The 17,936-nt window shown below is 50.3% G+C and overlaps 2 protein-coding genes across 4 annotated transcripts in view; one reads left to right on the forward strand and one right to left on the reverse strand.

Annotated features, from left to right (window-relative positions):
- PAIP2B (poly(A) binding protein interacting protein 2B) overlaps positions 1-5,091 on the forward strand; it is a 33,484-nt gene extending 28,393 nt beyond the window's left edge. The window contains exon 4 of the mRNA XM_036118180.2: positions 23-5,091. Coding sequence (XP_035974073.1) covers positions 23-79 — 57 coding nt within the window. The 3' untranslated portion in view covers positions 80-5,091. The remainder of the gene's footprint in view (positions 1-22) is intronic.
- Positions 5,092-8,603: 3,512 nt separating this feature from the next.
- Positions 8,604-17,641, reverse strand: NAGK (N-acetylglucosamine kinase). 3 transcript variants are annotated; one of them, XM_036118176.2, is made up of 10 exons: positions 17,305-17,638; positions 15,658-15,742; positions 15,405-15,503; positions 14,508-14,649; positions 13,624-13,734; positions 12,861-12,973; positions 11,113-11,200; positions 10,095-10,192; positions 9,553-9,631; positions 8,604-8,930 (listed from the first exon to the last, which is right to left on the reverse strand). In XM_036118176.2, exons 1-10 carry the CDS (start codon positions 17,331-17,333, stop codon positions 8,740-8,742), a joined length of 1,035 nt encoding a protein of 344 aa, XP_035974069.1. In that variant the 5' UTR covers positions 17,334-17,638; the 3' UTR covers positions 8,604-8,739. The 3 variants fall into 3 exon arrangements, with proteins under 3 accessions (XP_035974069.1, XP_035974071.1, XP_077912551.1); XM_036118178.2 differs by lacking the exon at positions 15,658-15,742 and having other exon boundaries at positions 17,305-17,636; XM_078056425.1 differs by lacking the exons at positions 10,095-10,192; positions 11,113-11,200 and having other exon boundaries at positions 17,305-17,641.
- Between the last annotated feature and the right edge of the window lie 295 nt (positions 17,642-17,936).

Consider the following 17,936-nt stretch of genomic DNA (forward strand, 5'->3'; position numbering starts at 1 on the left):
TATCTCTTGGTTCTTATTTCAGAGCAAAAGTAATCTGAACCCGGATGCCAAGGAATTTATTCCAGGAGTGAAGTACTGAGCTGACAGAAAGCTTTGAGGAGAACTTGTATGTCCCCACACCTGGGGACAGTGCTGCACAAAGAGGCGGAGCTGAAGAACGGGGTGGGGCGGGCGAGGGGTGCACAGTGGGGAAGGGGGATAGTGGTTTAACTTGACACTGTGACTGGAGTAACTAATGAGCTAAGTCTTACTCTACAAGCCTCTGAGTCTCTGAGTATTTCTCTTTTGTTCTACTGACTTTGGTTTGGAGCAGTTTCCTATTATTGTTGTTATTATTATTATTATTATTATTAGTTTTTTGAGTTAAGGAAATTGCAGTCTTTTTTTCCCTTCATCAGGAATGTTCTGCTGTGTGTGTTTAAACAAAATAAGCTGACCAAGAAAATCTGGGTGTTTAAGAATGCCCTTCTCACCCTACTGTACACTTACCAAGGGCAGTGAACACCTGGAGAACTATTTATCGAGTCTGTTAAGCTGGATGACAAGAGGGATGAATGGAAGAAGGAGGTGTTGCAAATCAGGGTTCACAGCCCAGCTCCCCTGACCCCCGGGGCTTTCCTGTGATGAAGCAGATTACCATGGCCCGCCAAGCCCACGTCTCCTTGCCTGGAACCCCATTCAAGAAAACACAGACTTCAAGGACTGGTTTATGGTAATTCTTCTGATGGTTAATGAAGGTTGTAAACCAGCAGGGGAGGGCTGTGCCAGTGATTGTCATTTGGGTCACTCAGTCACTGCTGCTCTGTTCTTAAGTCTCTGCTTACAGCTACCATCAAACTCATTTTTCATTATTTACGAGGTAAAAGAGCTCTAGGGTGGGTTTGTCACTTTGTCCCTCATGGCATCTAGTCCCCTATCTCCTTTCCACCCCAACCCTACTGTTTGTAAGAAGAGATATTGTTACCAGAGGGGAAGGAGAGGTATGCTGTGCTGGCCCTCAGCTTCAGTCTGGAGTAGTCAACCTTGAATCCTGTTAATTGTGTCTTAAGAGTATTTTGGCAATTTTTTGCCAGCCCCATGAAGACTTGGTCCTCCTGGTATCTTCCCTTAGTAAATTATTCCCAATAATTTTTCCCACATAAACATATTTTTCAGGACACCAGCAAGAAGCTCAGCTCACAATTTGGATGCTTCTCCCCACCTTACAGATTTATGCAAAAGAACTCAAAAAAAAAAAGCCTGGGAGAGTGAGTCTTGCTTGACCCATGTGACCATGTGACCCAGCGGGATAGTTTCAGCAATTATAAAATTTTGCTGTACCCACATACCCAGCTTTACCAGTTTTCTAGGTTGGGCTCTTTGGGTATATTCCTTTTGTTTTTCCTGACTATAAATCACAGGGGTTTTTTTGTTGATACTCATAAGGGATTAAACTGGGCACCAGAAGCGCCTTTGTGTGATAAAGATGTAGGTGGCAGAGTCAGGTCTAAAGGAGAACGTGTGTAGTCCCGGCCGTCCTCCTAGGATGAGGACTTGCAGAGGCCTGAGGGGGGCACAGTGGCTTCTGTATGACTGCTACTGTGTTGTGTGACAGGCCTATCAGGAAAAGGCCACGTAACGAAATAAAGTCTGTGTAAATTCAGTATGTGGATATGGGACAGAGGTTGGAAGGAAAGGACCAGTGTCTAGAAAGCTTAGTAATTTCTCCCTTTTCTTAGGTGCTCCCCTTGTTGACTTTCTGAACAGCAACAGGCTAATGTCAGATTTAAAATACGAACCCACATCTTTTCCTCATTTGAGTCTATAGGACGGCATCATTTAAAGAATGGCCTTCCCCGTTAGGTCACGTGTCAGGAGAGTAGCGTAAGGAGCTTGTATTGCCAGGCGTGCACATTAATGCCCAAAGGCCCAAAGCCTCTACCTCAAGAGAATGGAACACTTAACTCGTTTCCAGGGATGGCTGTGAATAAAGAACCCTCTTTATTGCAGCTTCAGCTTTCAACTGCGGTCGTTGCCTCTAATAAGGAGAGGGCCTTGGACGTGCAGGAAAAGAGAGGTCTGTGTGCCCCAGGGCTCCATTTCCTCCTTCAGTCTCCATTACCTTGTCCAAGCTCAGAGTCCTGAAGGCTGCCGGCAATATATTGAGACTGCAGAAAGAGCCATTTTCTAGAGCGTGGGCTTCTCCCTCAGAAAGAAACAATGGATTCTAGTGTGGCTCCCAGTCTGGAAAGTCCTGTAGGAATCCGGATGGAGCCGTTTCTTCATCCTGAAGAAGCTTGCTGTCCTGACCAGGATAGGCTGAGATGTTGGGAGCAGTGCAAAGGGCTTGTCTGTCTGCTGTGGGGTTCCGTTTTGGATGTCGGACTTCAGCACCGTTTCACAAGGCAGATTTGGTCGGGAGTAAGAGAGCTTCCTACCAGATGAGCAGTGGAACCTGAGGGCTGGACTTTCCAGTCCCATTCAGACACGAGAGTCTGCGGACTCCCGGAGCAGGAAGCGGCTAGCAGCACGACCCTGTTCTTAGCGAGTCGGCTTGTGCTGCAGTTTCTCTCCGTAGCCCAGCTCTTTTCTCCGTCGTTTGGGTGTTGTGAGGCAGGAGCACAATTGTCACCCAGATCATAGGCTCAGCTAGAGAGTTTGCCAGCTCCTTAGTAGAAAATGCGTGCGGGTCTTGTTGGACCTTCGCTGGGGAAAGGCTGGGGGCCCCTGTCTCCGACCTTTCCTCGTAGGAACCGATCTGGGCGCATGCCCGCCTGCACCTTGACCGGCGAGGCAGGTATTTATAAGTGGTTATTTTGACGTTGAATTTGAGCCACTAACTCTGTTTAAACTTGTTCCATCGGCAACTGGAAGCTTGAGAATGTGTAGAGCAATGGAGTGTGTTTGCAGCGAGTGCCAGTTCTGGCTGGGCCCGGTGTGAGCTCATCCGTGACTGGTTTCTGAGTTTTGTGATTGTTGGACTCTAAAACTCCGAGTTGAAAATTATTTTATCTCTTGGCTCTTCAAGAGAAAAAAACAAGTCAAGGAAATGCCTTTTCAGTTTCTCCAGGTCTTTGAACGACAGCAGAGAACTTGACAGCTACCGCCCAGGCCTGAGCACCTGCCGCTGTGGGGCTCTGCGCGTTCCGACTGCGGCAGCAGACTCCTGGGGTCGAGTATGGTCAAACCAAAACATTGTAAGGCAGGGGCTGGACTTTTGCAGCACCTTTAGTTTTCAAAGTCAAACAGCTGGAGTCTCTAAGGTTATAATGCTAACTATGGCTTTAAAAAAATGCTTTTAGTATAAACTACTAAGCAGGATTTTTTAGATTGTGTATTGTCCTAGTGTCAGTTTTGTCTTGATTTTGGAGAGGCTAGGGAGTAAGGAGGTCATTACAGTACTCTGGCAATTATACGTCAGAGAGGAAAGTTGTGTGAAGGAGTTAAAGGAAACCGTGGACTGAATCCTCTCGTGTTAGTGCGGCTGCAGACCCCGTGTAGAAACATCAGGTGCCCCAGAATCGACCTGATGTGATCAGAGAGGACAGGTGTTCTTCGATAAGGGTCCCAGCATCAAGGTTAATAATGGTTCTTGGTTTAGGTGACGTTTAGGTATGGGGATGAGCACATACCTCACAAATTTGACCCAAGATTTGGGGATGGCCACCTACTGGGGAAGACTGTGTATCCCAGCCCCTCTCCCGGGACATGATGCATTCGTTTGGGAAGTGAGTGGAGAAAACAGGAGGACTGACCCAGTTCTGGTGGGCATTGGGAAACTCTAAGCTATTTACTAGAAAATAGTACAGTGTTTTCCCGTGTAACTCGACACTAAGTGATAATCCTGCCCTATTGATGGAGCCTTCAGAAATGTTTAATGCAGGGATTTTTTTTTAAAACAACTTTATTGAGGCATATTTTACATATAAAATTCACCCATTTCAAGTGTACATTTCAGTTATTTTAGTAAGTTTCCTGAATGGTGAGGCCATAACCATACTCAGTTTTAGACGTTTTCCATCCCACCCCATGAGATCCTTCGTGTCCATTTACATGATAATCCTGTTCCCAGCTCTGGGCAACCACTTATCTTTCTGTCTCTACAAATTTGCCTTTTCTGGGCATCATATCAATGGAATCCTACAAACTGTGGTCTCTTGTAGCTAGCTTTTTCCCTTAGCATATTTTTGAGTTTTCATCCATGAGGCCTAACTTGTGTTGGTAGTTTGTTCTTTTAGAGCACTCAGTAGTATTCCATTGATGGATATGCCACATTTTGTCAGCAGGGAATCTTGTAAACTTGGATTTCAGCCTCCTGTGGTCTAAATAGAACCCTCGGAGCACAGGACTCCTGGGCAAGCTGCTGCGCGTAGCACGTGAACTGCTTATCAGAACCAGCTTTGCCATTAGGACCTCCACATGAGGAGCCTAAACTGCTGCAGAAATTTTTATAACTTTGCAACTTTTTTATAAGGAACTTTTGTGCTGTCTACACATCAGGACTTTTGAAGCATCTGGTAATTTAATGAATGTGTTTTGAGTGGACACAAGCAAAACCATCTGTACTCTGTTGGATATTTTATCCTCCCGAACTGGTTGGAGGGGAATCGCCGAACTTTGAATACAGTATTGTCTCCGTTACAAAGTTGAATGTGTATTAAAGATTGTGCTGCCTTTGTTGGATGGATCTGGAGAGGACAGCCAGCAGAGGAGGTCGAGAGGAGAAAGGGAGTGCAGCCTGAGGAACGAGGAGCCCCCGAGGGTCTGTGCGTGGCTTACCCGTCCACTGGTGTGGATGGCAGAGTGCGGATGGGTGCCCCGCAGCAGCTTCGCACCTCCAGCGGGCCTACGTCTTGACTTTCACCTTTGATCCCTGTTTCACAAGTGTTTAAGAGCTGTTTTTGTTCCTTTTCTCTCCTCTTAAGTACACATTATGTGGTAGTTATTAATATGTCTTTGGGGGAGGGGCAGGGCTTTAAAATCGAAGAAAATGATTTTCATAAAAATATCAAAAATGGGGAAAAAGTTACTTTTTAAAAATTTTGCTATACAAACCAAATGGCAGCTGTGGAAAAATCTCAATAAAACGAGAATAAAATGCATTTACTTGCCGGCAGTCGTACTGTTTTTCCTAAGGCTGGGTGATTATATATCATCGTACAGGGAATGTATGTGTGGTGTGTATTTGTGAGAGATAAAAAAAAATGATTTATTTATTGGGGGGGCAGAGGGAGAGAGGGAGAAAGAATCTCAAGCAGACTCCCTGCTGAGCGCGGAGCCCAACACGGGGCTTGATCTCACTACCCAGAGATCATGACCTGAGCCAAAAGCAAGAGACACTTAACCGACTGGGCCACCCAGGTGCCCCTTGTGAGATTTCTGTCTTAAGATGGACCATGGTTTTAGTTGCATCATCTTCCATTCAAAATACTGTTACAAAGTAGCAAAAGCATTGGATTTGGAAGTCGCAGACCTGAGTGAATCCCACCTCCAGCACTTTTAGTGCCTCCAGCCTGTGCCTCAGTTTATAAAGACACAACACCTCCCTCCTAGGACTGCTGTGAAAATTAGACTGAATTTAATCTCAAAATACTGCCTGGCACAGGGAAGGTGCTTAATACATAGAGGCAGTAATGTGCACAGTAATGTGTACAGCTTTGAACAAAGGTGGTAACAGGAAATCCTTGGACTGAAAAAGAAATTGGATAGCTGTTATCTTCCTGCCTCAGGGGAAAGCTGACTCCTATCTAGAAAACAAGTAAAGGTTCTGAATCTGCCTTTCAACTACTCAAGTTTGAGAGCCTGCTAGGGACCAAGCACTGTCTGTCCTAGGTACCCGGGCTAGTGGGTTAACAAGCAGACATCGTCCGTTCTATTGTGGGAGTGTTTGGTAATTCACAGTTACTCAGTTTACACCTAGCTTGAACCTCCCAGTGATTCTCCGAGGGGCTGTATCATGTGGCAAAAGATCATGGGACCAGACCATGGCCTCTGGGTTTTACTTTGAGTGCAGTTATTTCTTTGTTGCCTTCCTAAAACTGGGGGGGGGGGGGGGGGGGGGGAGAAGAAGATCTGAGCAGACTTGCCTGTGTATAGCTTTCTGAGATACTATAGTTATGTATACACAGGGCCTGAGCTATTCACATCCTTGAAGATGTTAATGTTATATTCATTCATTTAAAACATTTCATTAAACTTACTTGAAGTAGAATACATTACAGAAAAGCAGATACTGTAAACATGCAGTTCCATAAATTCTTAACAACTTCTCAGTTGGTATAAGGGGTAAGGGTGTACTCATTTTTAATCCTCAGAGCACCCATCAGCCAGCCATAAGACATTCAGGGTTTGCTGAATGAACGTGACAGAGGAGGCTGTGCCGGTCGTGAAATCGCACAGGTAGGTTAAAGCAGCATTGGCTTCATTTGAGTCCAGTTCTTGTTCTAAGCTCTTGCCTGTCACAAGGCTGTTACAGGCTCATCTCCAAGGCCTTGATAGTATGGAATCCTATTAATTGCTCCTGTTATTAAGGAAGGAGATTGCAAGTTTAAATGAAAGGGGGGGAAACTCATCAAAAATGACTTAATGACTTTCTGCCCTGCAACCTCTGGTAACAGAGCCTTACTAACTGGAAAATAAGGCACTTCATCACATCTCTGGCTAAAGGATCTAGGAACACATTGGACCTTGTATACACTTTAATATTGTCTTTTTTTTTTTAAGATTTATTTATGAGAAAGAGTGTGCATACAATATGGGGGAGGGGCAGAGGGAGAGAGAGAATCCCAGGCTGACTCCCAGCTGAGCGTGAAGTCCGGATGCAGGGCTCAATCCCATAACCCTGAGATCATGACCTGAACCGAAATCACAAGTTGGACTCTCAACCAACTGAGCCACCCAGACGCCCCATTGCCTTTATTTTTTTCAACTAACATTTATTCAATATTTATGTACTAAGACTAACAAAATCAGTCAAGATGTGCTCCTTGCTTGGCTCTCCCACTGGAATAGTAGAGCCTAGACAATGGTTTAACGAAGAGAGATGGCCATATTCTTGAAGAATATAAACTCTCCACCAGTGAGAGTCTAGATTCTAAATCCAAAATACTGCTTGTTCCTGGTCCCAAGAGCATGTAAAAAACTTCTCCAGAGGCACCTGGGTGGCACAGTCGTGTTAGGTGCCCAACTCTTGGTTTGGGCTCAGGTTGTGTGAGACCAAGCCCCACATCGGGCCCTGAGCTCAGCATGAAGTCTGCTTGAGATTCTCTCTCCCTCTGCCCCTCCCGCTCGTGCGCTCTCTAAAATAAATCAATCTTAAAAACACACATACACAACTTCTCCAAAGCTCCCTGCACATTAGTAAGTGTTCTTTGAACTGTGAGATATAGCAGAGACACCTCCTCTCTTTCTCCTCTTTGCAAGCTTTTTATCAGATGTATGGGACTTGCTGAGAGCTGGCCCCTAGTGGTTTGGACCACAGGAGATGTGAAGATGGCTGCCTGTCTCCTCAGAAGGAATTTGGCTTGAGTTCTTATTGCTCAAAACCCCGGCTTGTGTTGGGCTAGGGTGATGGGAGGAGAGCCACTGCCACTCTGTTCTACACTGTGAAAGCAGTGTCACTTGACCTGAGAAACAAGTATCTAAGACCTCTTCAAGGGCTTAATCAGCACTCAAAAGCTATAGGGTAGAGCTCTCTCAAGTGCAGATCCTGGACCTCTGCAGCACAAATCACCCAAGGTATTTGGTAGGAATGAACATTCCCACCTCTTCCTTGACCTACTGAATCAGACACCTCATGGAGGAGGAAGACAAAAATCTGAGTTGAAAACAAGATCTCGAATGACTGACGCACATGTTCCATGCCTTCTAACAGCTTTCACTCTGAACGCCCGTAGAGGCAGCCACTGGGGATCAAGATCTGTCTTCAGTTCACCAAGCACCATGCGCCGCCCACCAGGAAGCTTTGGGCTTGATTAAACTAACAGTATCCAGAGGACAGGAATCATGTTTGCTCTTCACTGATGTTCATCATTCGTGTCACACAACAAATGCAAAATGTCATATTATAACCAGAGCCAGGCTAGAAGTCACGAGGAGTAAATAGGCCACCTTGTTGTGTCTAATTGGCCTTCTTAGATCTCAGCCATCTTCATAACCTCTCAAGAACTCTTTCATAGGGGAAAAACTGCAAAATGTGCTATTTACCTTTAAGTACCAAATCCAGTGAGGTAGTTCTCCCAGACCAGAATGGTACCATCTCCTAAATCCTACTGGGACTATCAGGAGAGGGTGTTAAGTGTCTGAGGTTACGGCCACAGAGAACACTTAGTTCCAGCAAAAATGGCTGGGTAGGAATCATTACTCACTTGGACAGGAGAAACTGAGATCACAGGTACCTGGCAGAGCACGGCATTTAAGTATGCTAATGTTGGGGGGCATGGGGAGGGATAGCACACATGAATTATCTGCCCAACTGTATGGTGAGCAGATTGCAAACCACAGGCCAAGCACCAGGGCACGGGGCTTTAAATTCTAGACTACAGCCATTCCTGAGCTCTCTGGGATACCTGCTGGCAGATGCACTGGGGATCTACACAGCAAGTGTGCTTGGTAACACAATCTAATTGGGGAGTGGATAAAGTGCATTTATTTTCTTTTAGATGTGTTTTTCTTTAAAAAAAAAAAAAAAAAAGGAAAAAAGCCTCCTTTCCGGCACCCAGTGTCCACTGGGCTTGGAGGGGTGGAGCCAGGGCCAGCCCCCTAGGAGAAGGTGTAGGAGTAGAAGGCAACGGCATTGGCAGAGTAGTCCATGGGGAGGAGGTGCCCGATGTGCCTGGCCCCGAGGCTGGCCCCACCCAGGGCAGAGGAGTGTCGCAGCTTCATCAGGGTGAAGCTGGAGAAGGAGTTCTGGGCCTGCAGCTCTTGGCCCTGGGTCAGCGCCAGAAGGAAACCTGAAGGGAAAGAGGGCAGAGGGCGGAGGTGAGAGTAGACCAGCACCCTGTGGTCGAGACCAGGAGAAGGTGGGACAAAGACAGGGAGGGAAAGGAGAGGCCCAAGCCCTGAGGCATTCCTGTGCAGGTCTTGCCAACTCCCTAACAGGAAGGGCACCGGGACATGAGCCCAGAAAGGGCTGTGGGGTACTGGAACCTGCAGCCACCGGGCACCCAATGCCGGGACCTCCAAGGAAGCAGTGGGGCCCTCCAACTACTTCAGGATGTCTAATAAAGCACACAGCTACCTGAACCAACGCTGCAAGGGCAAAGAAGACACCTTTTCTCCTTCTGGCTGCAACTGTGTTGACTAGAGATGTCACCACATGCAGGTGAGAAGCTCTCATTTCAACGGAGTTCTTTCTCCAATTTTTAAGAAGTGGTGCATAGCTAATAAATTCTTGAAAAAGAATATCTTTTTAAGAGTTCAAGGAAGCTGAGTGAGACACAGTAAAAGGGCTCCCTGGCAGACTGAAGGCAGAGGGCTGTGGCCTGTCTAGGCCTCAGGGCCCAGGTCCCAAGTCTTCCCCGGGGCAGGCAGCTTTCCCGGGTACCCCCCCTCCACCGCCCACCCCAGACTCACCTTCCCTCAGCAGCTCCCAGCTCTTCCACACAGAGCCCACACACAGGATGGGGAGGCCCATCTCCCCCTGGAACAAGACCTGGCGGAGAGCAGAAGTGGACACTGGGGGCGACCAAACCTCTCCAGCGCTGAAGTGGGTACTTTCTTAAGACCAGCCCACCCGATCCCTGTTACTCTCCCTCTAGCCAAGGTAGATTGAAGAAAAGGGAGAATCATAAAGCCAAGGGAGAGAACGGAAAGGAAAAAGGGTGAAGCAACAATACAGAGGAAGGAAAGAGAAGGGAGGGAAGTGGACGGAAACATGTACCACGTTAAAGCAATTTACTCTATATAAATACAGGCTGCGGGCCAGCCACAGAGGGGAGGCACTGGACCCAAGAACTTTTCTGTGTTAGAGACTTTATACAGAGTTTTTCTCACACCCTAAGTTCATTTAAAACTGTGCCCCCTTTACAGAGTTTGATGGGAGAGTCTCATCCCTGAGGGGAAAGAGCCAAATCTGGCCCAGCAGCATCCAGGTTTCCTTTCCCACCTCGACTCACCGGGTCAATCTCAGGCAACACTGCCACCACGTGTCTGCCCAGCATCTCCCCAGCCTTCCTGAAGATAAACCGGGAGAGGGCATCTCCCTGCTGGGCACCTGCGGGGGGGGGGGGGGGGTAGTTGGTGAGTACCTAAGGAGCTGCCTGTCCTCTGCTGCAGGGTAGAAACAGGAGGAGCACCTATAGCTAGGAAAGGTCCAAATTAGGAATGGATGCCCACCTCAAGCCCCCAAAGCGGTCTCTCATCCTTACTGCCCCACTCCCACCAGGTACTCCTGGCCGAGGAGGGATGTCCTGTGCCGAGACGGCTCACTCCAGGCGCAGGAGAGCGGCCGTCCCCACTAGAGAAGCACAGTGGCATCTGGTCTGTACTCCAACTTACACGGGGTGACCGAGTCTGTTCCTGAAGGTCTCCCACCTCTGGGGACCCTACTTGAGCAGCTGGCGGGTGCTCCTGCCCCACCCCCCAACCAACAGTCTGCTGTCGGTCCGCCCCTCCCTAGCTCTGCTCTGAAAGGGCCTCAGTCCAGCAAGAGCTAAGAGGGGCCTCCAAACGAAGGGAGTATGAACCTTATAGTGGAGAAACAGCACCGTGCAGACAAGCAAGCCCTACGGTTTAGCTTCTCCTGACCCCCAACCCACCACGCCGAACCTCTCTATGATCTCCTAGCTCTTCGGGTATCATTAGTTTGTTTTTTTATCTTTTTTAATTACAGATTTGCCCAAAGGACAATTGCTTCAGAAATTTCTCAGAAACAGACATACAGCCCGCACGAGCCACGACAACTGTCAGGAAGAGAAACATAGACAATATGAAGCAATTGTCAATACAACTCACATGTCCTTCTGGCCCCTGCCCAAGGCCTACCAGTACCAAGGTACAAAGAACTGAAGTCACTTGGTCAAAGGGAAATTAGCTTCCAGTTCCCATATGAACCCCACTCCATCCCCCAATTAGGGAAGTCTTTGGGGGAACAAAACCAAATAAAACCCTGCCCCCCCCCCCCCCGCCCCGTACCTTCTGCAATTTTCTGGCAAAACCCAGCAAACTGGCATTTATCAAAGTCCCTATACAGGTGGGTGAGGATTCCTAGCCGATCGGGCACCTGAGAGACAGAAAGTGCAGTCATCAGAAGCAAAGGAAAATGTGCAGTCTGCCCACCCAAGTTGATCTTCCTGATGTCTCTGTTTGAAAAGCTGGAATAATGTTTGTTTTTTTAAGTTCTAGAGAACACAAGGATTTGAGATTTCTCATTTGAGGGAAGTTCTTCATTTTCCCCACATGGATTCCATCACTCCTTACAGATCAGCTTGGATACACACAGCACAGAGCACAGATCTGTATGCACCAAAGTGTATTCTGCACTTCTTTGAGGTGCTCCTGAAAAGATTTCTTTGGCAAAAAGAATCTCAGGACTACTGCACATTGCAGCTCTCAGGGTCACAGTGCGAACTAGCAAATTAAAGGCCCTGTGTAAATTTATTTCAGAAATCTATTCATTTCTCCCAAACTCCTCTGACCATAGAAGTTCCTTCTCTCACCCTAACAAACGGCCTCTGCAGGAACTGAGGGATGGGCGCTTCCCCAGAGTACACACTAAAATGGGAGAAGGGGGGCTACAATGTGAGCACCTACAGCCATACAGTAAGCATGTTCCGCACACGATCTCATTTAATCCTTGCAGTGACTTTGTGAGAATGACTAAAGGCTAAAAGAGGGCGTGGCAGACCTACTAGCGGGGTTTAGAACCAATCTGTTGGGTCAGGGTAGCTTAATTGCACCTTCCACAGCAGCCCCTATCGAAAGTGATTTCTCTTCCTGGTCCCTCCCTCTTCCTCACCTTGGCCCTGGCCAGAGTTTCTCTGTAATCAATTAATCCCCGAACCTTGAAAATACAGGTCCTACCTTCCAGCATCTCTAATCTCCTTCCTTGAGCCCGTCCCCAGCTCTTATCAGTGGCTCCCATGCAGAGAGGTCTATCGAATAGACTTATCTTCCTTCTCTCCCCTTTTACCTCGGGTTCAGCTAAAAACAGCTGCTTCCTAGTCCACTACAAATAAGCATGGCCCAGACAGAGGACAACCCTGGGTAGGAGGTTATACCTCCCCCAAGAACTCTCCCTGCCCACCTCTTTTTTTTTTTTTAATTAAAAGATTTTATTTATTTATTTCAGACAGAGAGAGAGAGAGAGCACGAGCGGGGGAAAGGGGCAGAGAGAGAAGCAGGCTTCCCGCGGAGCAGGGAGCCCGATGCAGGGGCTCGATCCCAGAACCCTGGGATCATGACCTGAGCCAAAGGCAGACACTTATCCAACTGAGCCACCCAGGTGCCCACCGTGCCCACCTCTGTCACAGGCTCTCCGCCCTGACCCATGCAGGCCAGAAGCAGCTCACTGACACACCTGTTCAACCTTCCCCTGCTGTCTCTGTCTGAGTACACCACCTCCTGATCTCACCCCGCACTTCTCACTCCAGCCTGAAATGGCATCTACTGTCATCTCCCAGCAGGGCCTAGCTGCCCAAGAATGAATTCTAGCTAACCACCTGTCCCCAGCCTGCCCACTCCTCACGCCTGACATCCTCTTGGTATGTATCACCCCCATCATGAATCCTATCCTCACCTGGAACTTCTCCATCCTCCAGCTCTGACCCACAGTCACCCTGCCTTCCCTTCGGCTCACTCAGTTCTTCTCCTACATTCACTCCTGCTCAGTATCCCACCGCCCCATCCCAGGTGGGCACGTTTACCAGAGGCAGGGGAAGTACCTGGAAGTAGCTGAACATCGCCTGTTTGATGTAGCCAATGTCATGAGGAGCCGCCTCTAGGTTGTCGATAGAGTCGAACACTGTTTTCACTGCTCGGTGTGCGATCCAGTAGGCTGTGGAGGGCAGAGGGGGCTAAGAAGATGGGGTAGTCTCCCTGAGTTCACAGGTTAATGACCAGCTTCAGTATTACAGCAAATTAGGTGCCCCGATTTCGACTGCATCTGACAACCCACAGAGGGAAAGCTAGGGGCGAGACAAGAGGTGAGGCTGGGTCATGCCAGCTCCTACCTACAAATAAAGACAAGGTCAGTCAGACCACTGTGGTCACTGCCATGAGCTGGCCCCCAAGGCCCCTATGAAAAGGTGTACCTGCTACCTATAAAGAGGTCACGCAGGAGGAGTTTCTATACCCCTTTCCTATTAGCAGACTGGCATCTACGGCCGTAACCTTCACAGTGTCAGTTCCTCCCCAAGGACTCCAAAAGTCAACACAGGTGGGCAACAACTATTACGCCGAGGCGTGAGTCTGAAGCTGGATCCGAATCACTGCTGCAGAGACCGAGGGCAGCCACTAGTCCGCCATCAGCACCTCTGTGTTCTCTAAGCCATTATCCTGGACGCAGAGCAACTTTTCAGGAGCTGTCCCCAGAGAGCCCCAAGGGGTTGGTGGCCAAGGGCAGGGGAGAGGAAGATGGGGAGCGGCAGGAAGGGAAGGGTCCAGGGCCCTAAGCCTCAGAGCCAGGCCCAGCTGCCATGAACTCACCTGAGCCCTCGTCCCCCATCATGTGGCCCCAGCCGCCACAGCCACTCTCAGAGCCGTCGGGGTTGATGAGCCTGCAGTTGGAACCTGTCCCAGAGATGAGCACGATCCCACCTGGGGAAAGGGCACGGGAGGCTCAGTGTGGCCAAGGCCCTGCACGGAGCACACAGCTTCTGACTGAGTAAAGAGGACAGAAACCAGCCCCGGGATCACCACCCAGTCTTGTAGAGAAAACTGAGCCCAGCTAGTTTCCCGCCTGAAAGTGGAGGGCCTGCGTCTCAAAGAAGCTCCAATCTACACAGAGCCCTTCTCTGGGAGACGAAGAGGAACACGAGCCTGCCTCCTTGCCCAGCTAAGTGACTACCTGCCTTACTGCGTACCTATTATGAGCCAGGGATTGTGCTAGACCCTGTTCACACAGTGATACTCGTTCAACATCCTAAACCACCTTTGTGACTACGGCTGCCTCCATTTTATAGAGGAGGGAATTGAAACTCAAGAGTTCCGTAACTTCTCCAAGACGGTACTGCTGACAAAATAGGAGTGGAGATTCAAATGCCAATCGCAGGATACGAAGGCCTTTTACACTAGCACAGAGCTCTACCCGTCTTCTTCTTAGCCCTCAACTGCTCTCCCAGGCAGCCTCCTCACCGCATGGCCTCTGCAGTGGAGGCTCAGGTCTGACCGAGATACCGTTCTGCCCTCGCACCTTCTGTCTGGTCCTTGCTCTGGCAGGGACTTAAGCCAATAAAAAGAGCAGGGAGAAGGGGGCGGGGTATGCTGGCGGCTGCCTTCCAGATATTTCGAGACAAGTTCTGCCAGCTGTAACTAAGGGGCTTTCCCAAGAAAACCAGTTCTCAACCTCACCCCGCCCTCCTCCTCCTCACCATCCTGTGTTGCTGTGGCGATGGAGCCCGCGGCGTCGGTGGTGATTAAGTAGCTTTCACTCAGGTGGGGAAATCGGTCCCTCAGCAACTCCGTCAGGATCTTCAGTGCATCCTCCTGCACCCCACCGCTCAGGGACAGGCCCTAGGCCGCGTGGGATGTGAGCGAGCGGGCAGGGCCCCAGACCCAGCTCCTTTCTCCACCCCTTCCCCCCACACCTGGGCATAGCCTGCTTATCCAGCCCCAGTCCTCCTTCCGCACCACCCAATGACCCACCAGGAGGCTGCCGGCTGCGAGAAGAACCTGGTCTGGGTTTGGAGGGTGGGAGGGTCAGCAGTGCCCTCAACGGAAAAGTCAGGCAGAAGAGCAAGCGGAGGAGGTGGGCTTGGTGTGGAATACAGGGGGCTTCCCTGTGCCTGCAGAACCTCTCACTGAGGCTCCGGCCAGGGGTAGTCGGAGCTACAGCAGCTTGAGAGAAACGTCTGAGCGGAGACTCACAGCTGACGTTTAACAAGTGCTTATAGGTCAGGCTCTACGCTACGCACTTTGGGATGTACCACCTCATTATTCTTTCCCAACAATTGAGGTAGCTACCGTTACTTGCATTTCCCAAATGAGACAGAGGCTTGGAGGAGTTAAGTAGCCTGCTAAGGGTCTCGCAGATGTTGAGTGACAAAACTGGGATTCAAACCAGGGTCTCAATGGCTCTCCAAAGCCCTGGGCTCTTCCCATCCTTGTGGCTTGTAGGTGACAACTGAAGCCATTAGAATCGGTGAGAATATATGTTTCTAGACCAGAGACTAAGCCCCGAAGGCCTTTCACTCTGCAGTCATCAGACTCCTCTAGTCAAAATGGCTGTGTTTCTGCACCTTAATTCCCAGGCTCTACCCCAGACTCACCAAGCTTCGTAGAGGGACCAGAGGATCCACCCCTGCTTCCAGCTTGGCCCTGTTCACCATCTCGTTGATCCTCTCCACACACTTATCTGTCCCGATTAGCTGGCCCCAATCAAGGGAAGGAGGAGTTACACAGGCTTGCATGACCTGTGTTGCCCCAATAGGCTGCTATACTCGGCCCCAGCCACCATCTTAATGGGAGTTACAGAGAATAAAACCACAACCAAACCCACTGGTCCCTCAGTGGGGTCTTTACCCAGTGGTTTGTGCTGAGTCCATCTGCTTCTGCCAGGATCTGCCCATCCTCTGAGAGTAAAAGGACCTTGGACCGTGAGCCTCCCCTACAGAACACAAGGGGGCACTCAGCCTTGCTCAGACAAACCTGCAGGGACAGCTAAGCTTGTGCAGTCCTTGTCACAAGCAGAGCCCAGGGCCATGGTGACAGCTCTGGCAAACCCAATTCCCATTCCCAAGCCCACTTCTGCGTTCTGGTTTGATGCGCTACCGGACTGAAATGTTGCTACTGCTCAGCTTCCCTCGGGGATGTCCGACTTACCTTGCAAGACCCTACTTCTCTATCACCTAGCCCTTGAAACCCCTGACGCGTGGCCTACCGCCACAGCTCCATTAGTTAAACCACATCAGTGCCCCCACAACTCGGAAAGATTCTGGTAGGAGTGTTTGTTTTTCCGTCTGCCTCTCACTGCACTACAAGCTTCCGATCCTTCATCCATCCTCATGCCTGGCACAGGCCAACACTCAGTAAATGTGACTAAAGGGAGTGGCACATGTCTCTGCTTCTTTCACAATAGCTAAAGGCTGCCTTTCAAGACCCAGCTCCAGCTACCAAGTTCTTCAAGACACCCCTGGGAGAAACACTGACCAGAGGGCAGACAGAGTTTATACCTACTTAAGCAACCAAATGGTGAAATGCTTATTAGTGGGGGAAATGGTAGTTTGGAGGGAGGTCTGTGGTGTGTGATGTATGTTTCTTCATTGATCAGAACTCTTGGGAATATCAAAAGAGGACACTAAAGACCTGCTGATCAAACTCAAAGATGACAAGAAGTTTCAAGGGGTAGTTAATGCACGAGGCAACAGATTCAATGTCCGTAAGCTTCTCTTGACAACCTAGAAAAATAGGTCATATCTTACACATGAATATAACAGGGACGAGCGCAAGCTCCTGTACTGATTTTTAAAAAGTGCAACAGACACAGGACCGGGGAGATCAACCTTAACAAAAGAAAAAAGACATGGGGGTCTGTGAGTCAGCGCGGCACACAAGTAATCCCAATCTCAGATTCAAAAGTAAGTGCCTGGGCTGTGACAAAAGCCACCCTCTCTTATGGCCAGATGTGACACAGAATGACAGAGGGTTCGATCTGGAATGCTGACAAGAACGGGGGTGTCCAGGCATCAGGACAGGCTAGCACTTTGGCTGGCAGCTATTCTAGCTACCAGATCCTCTCTGGCAAAGGTCTTTGTCCCCGGCTTCCACCACACTCCCACTCCCCACCCCGAGTCCAGCAACTTCACACCCGACACCTGTTCAGCTGAACTCTTTCCGGGATCCGGAATGAGGAAGAGGAGCTTCTAGATCTAGCGGGGGACGGTGGAGTGGGTCGTTCGTGGGAGAGAGCGGTGTGGTTCCGCCGTGAAACATAAAAGAACCCCCGCCCCGGCTGTGGCCGTGCACACGCAGTCCCCGCAAGCGCTAGGGCACTGCCGCGCGTGCACACACCCCTCCTCCGCAAAACCCTGCAGCTCAGAAGCCCAAAGTGGCCGGCCCCTAAGGTGGGAGGTCACCAGCCTGCCAGCCTGGCCATAGGCTTCCTTCCTTTCGCCCTCCTGCCGCTTCCAAGCCGCCCCTCCCGGGTTCCCTCCGCTGAGCCACACTTACCCCTCCACACCCCCGTACAGTGCGGCCATGGCCGTGCTGCCGCCGCCGCAGGTCCCGCACTTTGCTTTTCTCCCGCCCGCTCGGCACCGCCCCCCCCGGTCACGTGAACGCCCGCGCCGTCCAGCTGACTCGCGACAGCGTGTGCGCGGGGCGGGGCGCCGCTAGCTCCAGGCCCGGGCTGGGCGAGCGCGGTCCTCAGGGGCTCCTGCGGACTCCGGCCGGACGCCTCTCCACCTCCTGGACCCTGCCTCCGGAGACGGATACCGGAGCCCAAGCGGAGCAGCCAGAAAGGGGTGTCGGCTCCCACCCACTGGACAAGTTCCTGCCCTGCCCACACCCCCCAGCGCCCGGAAGTGGCTGACAGCCCCGCCCCCCGCGTGCGCACTGCTCATGAGCCACGTAGACTGAGGGTGACCGGCGCGGAGAGGCGCCCCCGGGCAGTCCGGTGCAAGGGTATTGGGGGGGCACCTTAAAAATGAGGCTGTGCCGGCCGCCTGGGCGGCTCCATAGGTTAAGCGTCTGCCTTCGCCTCAGGTCATGCTCCCCGGGTTCCTTGCTCGGTGGGGAGCTAGCTTCTCCCTCTCCCTCCCGCTTCTCCTGCTTGTGCTCTCTCTGTCAAATAAATAAAATCT

The sequence above is a fragment of the Halichoerus grypus genome, chromosome 10 (assembly GCF_964656455.1).
Source record: "Halichoerus grypus chromosome 10, mHalGry1.hap1.1, whole genome shotgun sequence".
Taxonomy (NCBI): domain Eukaryota; kingdom Metazoa; phylum Chordata; class Mammalia; order Carnivora; family Phocidae; genus Halichoerus; species Halichoerus grypus.

Coding starts and splice junctions, on each gene's coding strand:
- NAGK (XM_036118176.2), bottom strand. CDS start 17,333: ATGGCCGCACTGTACGGGGGTGTGGAGGG. Junction 15,504..15,657: donor GACTCAGCACAAACCACTGG/GTAAAGACCCCA, acceptor GATTGGGGCCAG/CTAATCGGGACAGATAAGTG. Junction 13,735..14,507: donor CGCCACAGCAACACAGGATG/GTGAGGAGGAGG, acceptor CCCTTTCCCCAG/GTGGGATCGTGCTCATCTCT.